The sequence below is a fragment of the Numenius arquata genome, chromosome 15 (genome assembly GCF_964106895.1).
Source record: "Numenius arquata chromosome 15, bNumArq3.hap1.1, whole genome shotgun sequence".
NCBI lineage: Eukaryota > Metazoa > Chordata > Aves > Charadriiformes > Scolopacidae > Numenius > Numenius arquata.
In genome coordinates, this window is record NC_133590.1 from 4,044,986 (window position 1) to 4,057,264 (window position 12,279).

General features: G+C 46.5%; 1 protein-coding gene across 2 annotated transcripts in view; it reads right to left on the reverse strand.

Moving 5' to 3' along the window:
* The window catches only part of SH3PXD2A (SH3 and PX domains 2A), a 272,406-nt gene that overhangs the window by 84,297 nt on the left and 175,830 nt on the right, over positions 1-12,279 (reverse strand). For both annotated transcript variants that reach the window (XM_074159062.1, XM_074159061.1), the window contains exon 6: positions 6,672-6,700. In XM_074159062.1, the coding sequence (XP_074015163.1) occupies positions 6,672-6,700 (29 nt within the window). The remainder of the gene's footprint in view (positions 1-6,671; positions 6,701-12,279) is intronic.

The following is a 12,279-nucleotide window of genomic DNA, read 5'->3' on the forward strand; positions in this document are numbered from 1 at the left end:
AATTACGACATCAAGCAAAGCCAAAAACTGAAAAGAAGTTAGAGTTTCACTAGTTGAAGAAGAATAACTCTCCATCACAAGGGGAGGAAGCTTTGTCATCAAGGACTGGATTGAGGATGCACATTAAGATCATTAACTACTAACTCCTTCCAGAACCAGGCCCAAAGTTGTACATCCCCAGTAATTACATGCTAAGGTTTGTTTGGTCCTTGGTTGCTATGTATCTGCCCTCTCTATCCTTCTTTTATTACTAAATCCTTTATCCTCCTGTTTAAAGAAGAAAAAAAAGCTACGTGAGAACCAAAATGTTCTGCCAGAATCTGCTGTTTTTAAATTCCATGCAGTAATTAGTACATAGAGCCAAGAAGGTTAGCCGTATGATGGGAGAACAGATCCTGATTTCCGATCAAGAGCAATCTTGTCAGTACATGTTTGTGAAGTTACAAAATAGCGGCTGGCAAGTTACCTAGTCCAACCATCCTCATCAACAGGCCAAACAGCACCAAGGAGCCAGTCTGCCATCACCATTTCTGCACTAATTGCAGAAGCCAACGCAAGGAACACAGCACCCACGTGTGATTCATCAGGGCACAAACAAGAGCACGTGCCTCAGTCTGCAGTGATCATGTCGTACCACAGATTTCTTACAAGGATTAAGACACCAAGCCACATGGTTTAAGATGTTCCTGGGACCTTGCCATGGGCTTGGACAAACTTAGGTCCCCATTCACCATCTTAAAAAAAAAAATAAAAAAAAATTAACCTTCCAAGCTGAAGTCTCCTTTCAGATGGAAGATAGGGAGACAGACTTCAGAGACAAACACCACAAGAGCAGAATGACTCAAAGTAATACCAGAGCTCAAACACACATTCTAGCTTTGCTGCTATCACCTGGACTCGGATTCATGAAGCAATAATCAACTGTCTGTGCCACTACTCACGGACTCGACGACAGCAGATGTCTTGGGGCTACCCACGTCACCACCCTCAAGGAAGATGCATTGCCTCATGCTGGGATTCATATTAGTTAATTGGATTTTTCAATGTCCTTAGTTATACACTCTTAGATTTGGCCCCTTTGAGGACCCATTTAAAAGGCTCAGGTTTCCTCTGGCTGAGAGGGGAAAATTGAGACAGATTTAACAGTCAACTGAGTAAGTTAAGGCATGCCCACAGCATGCCAGCAGTTCTGTCCACAGCTCTCCTAATATTAAAAAGGCACCCACTGCTCCAGATGGCATCCCATCAATACTGCAACAACCTCAAGGCATAGGAAAAGCAGCACCATGCCTCTCCTGGAGAGGTCCTTCCTCCTCCCTTTACCGCAGCCATCTCACAACCATCATAAAATATCTGTCAGGGCTGGAGGCTGTACGTTCCCTCCTCTCCATGTACCCACGGTATCTAAGTGCCTGCCGCACAGCTATGGAGCTGGCAGAGGGCCTCCACGCTCAGTGGCACCAAAAAAGCTTTGTCCCTAAAGTCACCCCCTCAGTCCTGCAGCAGGTAGAGACAGCTCCAGCCACGCAGCCTTGCTGGTCCAGCTAATGGCTCACATATTTGTGACCCCGCTGAATGATTAAGCACAGAAAGGCTAGCACACACCATTCATTTTCTCCGTATCGCCTCAAAGGAGGCAGTTCAAACTGAAGTTAAGAAAATAAAGCTCATTTATAAAAATAAAAAAAAGCAAGACATGCCATGGAGCTGTAAGTGCAGGCTGGGCACGTGCAGTGTGACAGGACCAGAAAGGTAAAGGTCTGAAGTGATGAGCATAGCTCAACTTACAGCCAGACAAAAAAAGCCACAAGTTAAGCCATTTCCCTTCATAATGACAAAGGAAGCAGAAAAAACTATCCCTGGTAACTCAAAGAAATAGCAATTAAGGCATCTCCCTGAAGCTGCCAGAGCATGCATCTTCAGCATGTGAAAGCGAGGGTTTCCTTAGTAAAGAAGAATTAGGCTAAAGAAGCAACTCTTGCTGTCAGCTCCACCCATAAGCCCAAGGCACCAATCCCACAAAGTGATCAGCCTTGAGGGCCCTTGGTGTCACTACAATGATCTGCTTGTTTTTCACTTGGAGGCTCCACCTCTATCACTGTTGCAGCTCTCTCAACTCTACTAAATTTCCCCATTGAGGGAAAAGAGAGCATTACATATGTTTCTATAAAAAGTTTGAGAAGTAGCTTCCAACGGACTCTGAAGTTTTTATTCACTTGCCAGCAGATACATCCTTCCTAGTTTTAGATTACAGGAGGGAAAGGAAGCAGAAGTCGTTGTCTGGGTGCTGCCATATTCTGCTGGTCCAAAAACTGGATGTGGGAACCAAGTTGAAGGATAGTTCTCTCTGCTGAAGCCAAACCTCATCAGCATCCTCACTGAGGCAACTCTGGCTTGGACCAAACTGTTAAGTTACTATTTTAAGTGCTCAATTACTGGGGCTATTTAAATAGACTTCAGCTGGCGGACTCAGCCAGAGCACAGCCAGCTTGATGCAGGCAGGATCTGACCAACTAGAGAAAGGAGATGCTGCTGGAATACTGATGGAGCCATACACTTTTTATTTTTTTAAATTTTATTCCCCCTCACATGGAGGAGCATCCTACTGCATAGCAACAAGGTGCCAGAGAAAGGCCAGAGCAGCATCTTGAAACCAGCTGAGCCCCCAGCAGCAAGCAGGGCAGTCAGAGCAGTGGGAATGAGCAACCAGTGGGGATTTTTGTTATGATTTCAGAAGCGGGTGGCCAGCGATGCTCCTGCTAGCATCCACTAAGCACAAGGGCTTGACGGCCTACAAGGCAGGTAGCAGAGATCCATGTGTTAGCTTTGAAAGCAAAGGTGAAGCAGCATCTCTTCTGCTGGGTCCAGCCCTGCTGTTAGCATGGAGAACCATCTCAAATTGAGGAGCACTGAGACTCAGTGTGGAAAAGTTGTGGAGCCCACACCAAGCCCCTGTTGTTACCAAACACCAAGTCCCAGATGCTTCCTTCAGCTTCATGACTGGGGATCTGACAACAACTTTGACATAAAACCAGCCAAGAAAGATTCTCAGCAAGGGAAGAGGGCAAGATCATCTTACTCCAGGAGTCTGAAACTTGCTCTAGCCAGCAAGGGTGGTGAGGGGGGAGGGACATCTTTGGGGAGAAATGTACTCCAACCACTTTTACAAGCCACATCAGGATTAGCAGATGTCTCAAGGGTTAATTAGTTCACCATGCACAGATGGTAGCTGGTAGGGTTTGCAGAGTGGATTAACCTAATTTGTGGTTTGTAATGTACCATGCAAATATCCATTACTAGACTTGCAGCAATTCTGCCCTTATTTTGATTTGAGGAGAGAAAAACCACACAATGGATGCTTGCATAGAAGTAATACCCATTTTGAGTGACAAATGAGTTGCTGTTCACTTGGTTAATGCGATCAACAAATTGGATTCTGAAAAGTAATTTGTTCCCTTTTTGCTACAGAGGGTCTTTGGAGAGACGTAGACAAGACCATTTGCTGGAAGCACACGGGATATGCCCACCGTAACCGCTCCTTACAGTTGTACTGAGGTCTCTTCGGCACTGACAGATGGTCAGAGCACCACAATTCAATTGACTAGAAATATGAAGGCAGCTTTCCAAAGCAGCTCTGCAGCACGTCAAGCAAAGCCCCACAAATCCAAGGTAACAGCACATGTGGCAGCTCAGGCCACATCAAATGCCCATGCCTACGCAGAGCTTCAGTGAAGCTCCGGGTCTCCAAGCTGGCTGCAGGTTAAAGCATTTATAAATTAGATCATATCCAAGTAAGGGCTGCGTGCTTATATAGCGCTTTGCACAAGAGGAAGCCTGGCTCAGGACTGGCATGCTGAGATGCCCCAGATCGGTGCGAGACTCCCTTCTGTTTAGCTAAGGACATGCCACACTATTGCATTTGGTTCAGAAGGTCTCAAATGTTTACAACCGGTATCAGCCACAGCGATAAATGTTTCCATAACTCCCATTAAACTCTGAACTTATCCAATTTCTCCCTGCTCTAAGGGGTGAGCACAGGAGTAGCTAGACAAGCACTCCGGCAAGGCGGAGGTCAGGCTAGAGGTGATGTTGGCTGTCAGAGGCATTCCCCACATGTTTCCGCGATCCGCCACGCTTGTGTCATGCCTGCACATGCCTGAGCTGCAGCAGCTGTGGGATTCCTGCCGGACACTGCAGGACAGCCGCGATCACACCCAAAAGCCTCCTCCCAGCACATCTCTGGTCAAGACAGAAGATGAGTCCACAGCTCTGATTTGTTGGAAGGTGCTTGCTTTTAAAAAGCACCCATTTGTCTCGTGTTTAAAGAGAGAATAGTGCCTGCACCTATGGAGGAAACTGCATTTCAAAGCTATTTGTTGTCTTTAAAGACCCTCACAGCACACCCTGGAAATCTTTGCTTATTCACCACATCACTCGTTCAAGTGTCATAAAGCCAGTCTTTGTCAGAGGCTGTAACTATCAACTCCCTTGGCATATTCCTTCATTCATTATGCACATACTCCCACGACATCCAGCTCCCAGCAGAATGAAGCATGCCCCCACTGCTCTAAAATCAGGCAAGAAGATGGCCAAAAATACAGTCCTTTTATGCAGCTCACTTTGGTCAGAGAGATGCTTCACATTCCTCTTAGTACAGGGTAAGTGGAGGGAAAGCATCCCAAACCCCCACTGTTTCCAAGCAGCCAAGCACCAAGAGGCAGAGAAGAGGACACAGTTCCAAAAGGAGAGATGGCAGCATGTGGAGGTGGGACAGCCAAGGGAGGGAGCCCGACATGAGCATCCATCCCTGCCAGGGATGAGCACGTCGCTTGGGATGCTCAGGGCAGGAGGCCAACAAAGAGCCCAGCAGAGCAGCATCCACAACTGGCATCTCTGCTGCACTGACTCAACTTAATCTTGCTTCCTTCAATGTCACGGCAGACCAGGTCCAACTTCCCCCTAGAGCCGCAGGAATGGAGGGGGAGCCGCTCCTCACACTCCCAAAGCAATTCCTCACATTTCTTGCAAGAATATTGCAACTCCTGTGCCTGTCAACGGGCGCACTGGGCCCAAAGCTTCCCTAGTTTGCTAAAGCTGTTCTAGGTCAGTGCTAAATCAGCTCTTGCCCCAGAGACTTCACCAATGTTTTTCAAGAGTCTTTACATGGCATGAAAGAGCCCTGAGCGCTCGAGAACGCGGCAATGTGAGCCTGGAGCTCCCGCGCTCAGCTCTGCCTTCTACCGAGTCCCTTGTACCTTTATGCTCTGCCCACCTTGAGATATTTCTGCCGCCAACCTAATTCAACAGCCACTGCGCGCAAACGCTTTACTTCGTATTAGGAGGTCCTAGAAGTGCAACTGCATCTCTCTAAAAGGACCCTTTTTTTTTTATTGTAATTCAGATAGAAGCTCTGTAGAAGATGAGGAAGATGAAGAGCGCCTCAGTTTACCCTGTCAGGCCAGCACTGTGTACCATCCGCGCCTCGTCACTACCACCACCCACCTCGGGGAAACTCAGGGCAAGGCTACCACAAGAATTGGCCTGCAAAGGCAACAGCCTCTTAATGCACAGGATGGCAGAGTCAAGCAACAGCTCCGTTTTAGTGCATCATTTAGCTTATTACAGGACTGCAGCATAAAAGCTCTCATAATTAACCAACAAATCAATCCAGGCAGTGACGTTCATTGGAGTCCAGTATATTACATTCATCTTCCCTTCTTTCCCAGAGACTAAGCCATTGCAGTGCTTCTTTATCATCTTAAAAAGAAAGAAGAAGAAAATCCTCCTCTCCCCTGCACTCAGGCCAGAGTTTTCCAGGAGTTGCTATTGCTTTGAAAGGCATCTCTTTGGATGTCCTGAATACAATTTGGAGCACCCAAGACTCCAAACAAAGTCAATGAGAGTTGCAGGTGCTCAATGCTGCTTGGGGAAAAAAAAAAAAAAAAAAAAAGAAAAAAAGAAAGCCCTGACACATCCAGCTCAGAGCAGCCAAACCCAGAGGCCCATAATTACACGTCCCTATTGAAAACACATCTGTAAAAATCACTAAGAGCTACGAGGGGAGGGGAAAAATTGGATTTATATAGTTTCAAATCAGGGATTTATAGGACATTCAAATCCAAGATTTTAAAAACAAAACACTGAGCTAGTGCCTCTGAGGCAGCCCAAACCCAGGCACAAGCACTGAGACCATTTCACATCAGAAGCCTCACCAGAGGCTTTTGGAAAGACAAAAAAAAAAAAAAAAAAAAAGAAAAAATATTCCGACCAGAACAGAAAAGCATTCCCTTCCCCTCCGGAGAAGAACCCCAATTCTCAGGCTGCATTTTGACTGTCTGCTCAGGTAAAGATTGACTTAAGAAAAAAAGATAATGAAAAAAAATGAAAGAGAGAAAAATTTAATAGAGTTATCCTCTCAGAGAGGAGAAGGAGCTGAATAAACACAGTCAGAGGAGAACAGTCGTTTTAACTGCAATACTATATAAGGTGGGTTTCTTCTCTCCAGTGCACAGGAAAGAAACTGATGCTCGTCTCTTGCAGGCTTCAGCAATAGAAAGTTAAACTGCTACACAATTTCATGCAACACAAGATAAAGGGAAGGTTTAAAAAGTGGGGGGTGGGGGGAAGTCCTCTCTGTAATCATGCAGTACATAGGAAGCCTGGTATCTTACCTGATTTTCTCTTTGAAGATCCATAGTCCCTGAAAAAAAGACAACAACAAATAGACATGGTTAGAGCTGGAGACGGTGGTGAGAGAACGGGTGCTTCCCAAATTTCCACCCATACGCTCAGGGGCTCATCCTGCCTGCTCCCTCCTTTAAAGAGGAGGTCAGGACCCCACGGCATTGACGGGCAGGGGCCGGGACGGGTCCTGAGCAGCACCAGCTCATCAGCGGCAGCAGCTGGGGCTTCTGCAGCACCAGGGGCTGGGGGAGCATGTGATCAACCAGACAGAGCAAACCATCCACAACCAGCAAGGCAGGGGAGAAGGCTGTCATTTTTTCCCCTTTAAATTGAGCTATTAAATGCAGGGCTACTGAATTAACCCCTGACGTTCCCCTGGAGAGGAAAGGGAATATTAACTGTTTGCTGCCGGGGTGGGGCTGCCACAGGCTTGTCTGGCATCGCTCGCAGTCCTCTCCTGTCAGAGGCGAATTAATTTGTGAATAACCTCCAGATCCCTCCTAGTTATCTCTGACAGGCACTTGTCTCCCGCAAGGAAAAAAAAAAAACCAACCAACAAACCCCAAACTTTCTTCTTTATTTCAGGATAGGGAACGCACCCTTACTTTTCTGTAGTGATTTAAAGGGTGGTGGTGGCAGAACAGCTGAAAGCTCAGACAGCTGCTGCAGAAGTGGGAAGAAATTGCAGAAGGGAGCTGCAGAACTGCTTCAGGATAAGCAGAACCGAGGACAGAAATACTTCGCTATGGCTGTGGTTCCTCCCGGTGCTCTCCAGAGCCTCTCAGACCCAGCTCGGAAATGGTCTGCGCAGGCAGGAGCCTGGGCAATGACGGATCGGGCAGAGCCAGCATCGCTGTGTGGGCACAGCGCCCGTGGCAGGGTCACACGCGGCCCCCGGCAGTGTTGATTTTGGGAAAATCACCCCCTGAACCCCTGCCAAAGGCAGGCTGTTTGCAGGAATCCCACCAGAGGAGCAGGCAGCAGCCTCTACGTTTTTGGGGGTCAGACTGTCAGGAATGGGGGGTTTGTCCCTTGCAGCGTGCTGTGTACTCCAGAGGAAATCAGAGAAGGTTCTTCTGCCCCTCTACTCTGCTCTCCTGAGATCCCACCTGGAGTACTGCATCCAGCTCTGGAGTCCTCAACACAGGAAGGACATGGACCTGTTGGAACGGGTCCAGTGGAGGGCCATGAAGATGATCGGAGGGGTGGAGCACCTCTCCTATGAGGACAGGCTGAGAGAGCTGGGATTGTTCAGCCTGGAGAAGAGAAGGCTCCGGGGAGACCTTGTAACGGCCTTCCAGTACCTGAAGGGGCTACAGGAGAGCTGGAGGGGGACTCTTTGTCAGGGAGTGTAGTGATAGGATGAGGGGTAATGGTTTTAAATTTAAAGAGAGGAGATTTAGATTAGATACTAGAAAGAAATTCTTTGCTGTGAGGGTGGTGAGACCCTGGCCCAGGTTGCCCAGAGAAGCTGTGGATGCCCCATCCCTAGAGGGGTTCAAGACCAGGCTGGATGGGGCTTTGAGCAACCTGGTCTGGTGGGAGGTGTCCCTGCCCAGGGCAGGGGGGTTGGAACTCAATGATCTTTAAGGTCCCTTCCAACTCTAACCATTCTATGATTCTAAGGATTGTCCCAAAATGGGTATTTAAATTTCAAGAGAGTTTGGGGGAATCACCTAAAGAAACGACGTGTCTTTAGAGCAGAGGTATGTTTACCAATAAATTCCGTTTCTCCCAGCACTTTGCATTCACCCCATGCCTTACATGTGTAGGATTTGCTTCCAACGAGTAATAACTACTTGGGAGTTTTTTGCACCCTCCTTGAATTTTCCAGTGTCATTTGTATTTCAATTAAATGGTTGTTTTGTCAGCCATGTCTGCAGTTGTATTTGATGTGAGGATGTTACTGCTCATGAATAGGCTGCTTCTTCTACAGAAGTGATATCATATGCAAATATAATGCCTACTATATGATGCCCAAAACAGAGACCCCCTCAGAATGAGCCACGGAAGGCACGATCCCCGAAATGTAGTCCTCTGCCCCAGCTCCGCTCCCACGCCAGCCTGGAGCTTTGTGGTTGCTGTCAATACAGTGCTCTTGGCGTGTGAAAGTCTGTGTTTGGTCCTGCCCTGAACTGCCTCCCTTCTGCCAGCACTAAATGGCAAAGAGATGAAACCCTGCTGAGATCCACACGTGTAATTTGCTCTAACCTAGTATCTCCGTTGTGCACATGCTTGATGAGCACTTCAATCCCTTTCACCCTTTGCTTTCTGCAGCAAACCTCCTGGACCTTCTCAGTCCTACAGCTGGGTTCAGCTGGGATTTCGCTCTGCAGCACGTTGTATCTCCACCTCTCCCTGTGTCACACAAAAAGGTTGCACCCAGCTCTTGCAAATGCTGGTACCCACAGGCACCCTGAGAGGACAGTGTAGCTGAGCACAATCCCTAGGAGATAAACACGACCATCCTTCCAGTCTTTGCCAGAAGGCCCTCAGCACACATTTCCAGGGCAATCTCCTGCCAGCCACCCATGCTGGGGGCACCCCACGAGCATGCTAAGAGAGGGTGAACAGGGCATGCACAGCAGGGTTAAGGCAAGTAGCATTAGAGAGAGGCGAAAGAGCTTTCAGCCTGGTTGAAGTTACAAAAGAAAACCTCTTTTTTTGCCACGTAAAAAAAATCACCCAATTTACATGATTAGAAATGGGCTACTGATGGATTGATAAGGTTAAGAAGCAACCAAAACGGGATGCAGACGTTGCTGAACGCCTTTGCCCACCAGATCGGGCCAAAGTTGGTACCCAAGTTTGGAAGGTACAGCAGAAGATGATTTGGCTGTGCTCTCGCTGTGCAATGGCAGCAAATGCCACAGAAGGCTCAGAATTCAAACCTCCTTCGTGGATGCTCTCCCACATCTTTCAGCCCAATCTCTAGCTGGTTTTAGGGCTTATGTCGAGTGCCTGCAGTAAGCTTTTAAATGAGGCTTGTTCTTTTAATTCTAAAGCATGACTCATTCATGCAATTTAAAGAAGGTAGAGATTAAAGTAAAAGCAAACTTTTGAAACTGTTGTTTTTTTTTTTCCTTTCTGCACACAGATCATGGGATGACAATAGGTATTACTTCATTAAGAACTTTTTCACTTTTTTTTTTTTTCCCCGTCCTCTTCAGGTCCTCATCCGGCTGGCACTTCTTCCACAGCTAAAAAACATCATTTATGGAAGTGTACTTGCCCTTGAGTTTCCTCACATGAGCCCTGCAGTGGGCAGGCGTGTTCCACATCACACCACTAACGCAAGCACAGAGCGCTGTACTCAGCGTGATGTGGGAGGCCACATTTCTGGTCAACAGCAAACGTGGTGCCACCAGAGGCAGTAACTGTTCATATGGGCCAGGAGTTCTGGTCCAGTGAACCCCATCATTGCTCCTCTCCTGGTTTGTGCATGGTGAAACCAAACCTTTAGACTAGTTTGAGGAGGGGGGAAAGCCCCTTAATGTCACTGCAAAGTGCACAGCTGAGTGATTTAGTGTCAGCTACAAGAGGATGAAGCAGCAAGTAGCTCTTGGTGATGTCCCTTTGAGATCAGGCAGGGTAACTAGCACCATCAGAGTGTACTCAAACTCTTGAAAATCCCACTCTGCTTCACTCTCCTCTCAGTACACCAGGCTTCTAACTGCATTATGCCACTGCCTCCGACCAGGCTGCTGTGGGGAACACCAGCACGAAGGGAAGCCAAGACAGCTTTCCAACTTGCTGCCCCATGCTTGGCCAGCACACACTGCTCCTCCTCCTCCACGTCTTCTCCTGCCTTCCCATCTCACACTGTTCCCATGCCGCACCCAGGATGTCCTTCCCAGTCCTGGCTACCACAGCATTTTATTCTTCTTAAATGTCCTTCTCAAAATTCAAATGAAGAGCAAAATGAAGGTGGGAACCTCACTTGATGAAATGCTTTGCAAAAATAAATGGCTGCTGCCCCAGATTTAGAAAGAAAAACAGATGATGGCAGAAGAGTGTATTATACACATTGCACTGAAGTGGAGCTGTAGCTAAAGAAGGCAACTGAACCTACAACTTCTGGTCTTAGTTTCCTATCTTAAGCACAAGATTGTCCTTCCAGAAGAAATTAAATGATCATTACAAAACATTTATTTGAATCACCACCACTCCTCAACTCATGAGGCTCACTCAAAATGCCATCAATCAATCTATTGGGCAAGTATCAATCTTTTTGTTTATTCTTTCTGTAACTTTTAAAGCCAAGTCTTATCAGGTTCTGATTTTGGAGTACCTGAAGTCCATGTTACCCATCTGTCATGAGTCGCTTTTTAGTACATCCACATTTCATTCATAAATCAGGAAAAAGCAGTATCAAATAAAATGGAGCTTGAAATAAAAACCTCATCTCTGCAGTGAAACTCTGAAAGCCAAAACTGGTTTCTCCCGGCAAGGATGGGGAAAAAAATCACCGTGAAATAGAAAGCAAACAAGGAATAGCAAATAATCTCTCTGGCTGGGTAAAGTGCTCTTTGTATACACACTCTTTTCTGCTAATTAAGAAAGCCTGTGCTGCTGCTTTGCAACAGGAGCTCTGCCTGACTCCATATTTATTTTTTATGTCCTATTATTCTGCAAGTCATTCATTGATGTCCTTCCCTTCTCCCAAGTGATGATCTATAAGGTGAATACTTCTTAGCCTCACTATTTTCAGAGGAACATTGGTGTGAGGCTGAAGTATTTATTGGATTATGTCTCCAAGATAATAAAGGAAATTTTTTAATGGTTTCTCTTAACTTGAACAACTTCCAAGTAGAAACCCTGATCTTCTGTTGCAATACAGACTGCACCTGGCACACTGCTAGCCCTTAATTCAGATAAGAAACCTGGCCTTGCAGAAGAAAAACCCTTCCCAGGAAAGGTACAATGTCACAGCTGCAGCTATACAAGGAACCTCACTTTCTTTTCAGCTCTTGCTCTTTTTATCTTTTTATCTTTATACACACACACATATTTCCATTCTTCTTCCATTTCTGTAGGAGAACAGACACCACCATCCTCATTTTCCTTCCAGCCGTAGCTACAAGAATAGCAGTGAAACCAGTGGGTAGAGCTAAAAATAGCTCTGGCAGGTCCCTTCTTCATTAGCCAGGATGACTCCATACTGCACAATCGCCTTGCACAAAAATAGTGTATTTTGAGCCTTTTTCATATTAGAATATAGCAATTTTGTCTAAAGTCTTCCTGTGGGGCACCACCTTTAGCTGACACTGAACCTCATTACTGGCCAGGAAAGTATTTCCTGCTGCTAACGATATTAAAACATCGCTGGTGCCAAGCACGTCGCACAAGCTGGACCCACTCTTCTTTAATGACAAAGGAGAGGGAGGCTGGATCTACTTTCTCATCAGCATTACGCCAGGATAACATTACTCATTTGACTTCTAGCAATGAATGTGAAAGGAAGACCACGAGCATTGCTACAGAGCTGAGTGCCCTGTTATCACTTTAAGCTACCCACAGTCAGCCTGGAAATTTGTAAAAGATAAAAATAATCTTACGTCATTGAATTTATATGTCACTTGCAATCTAATTTAA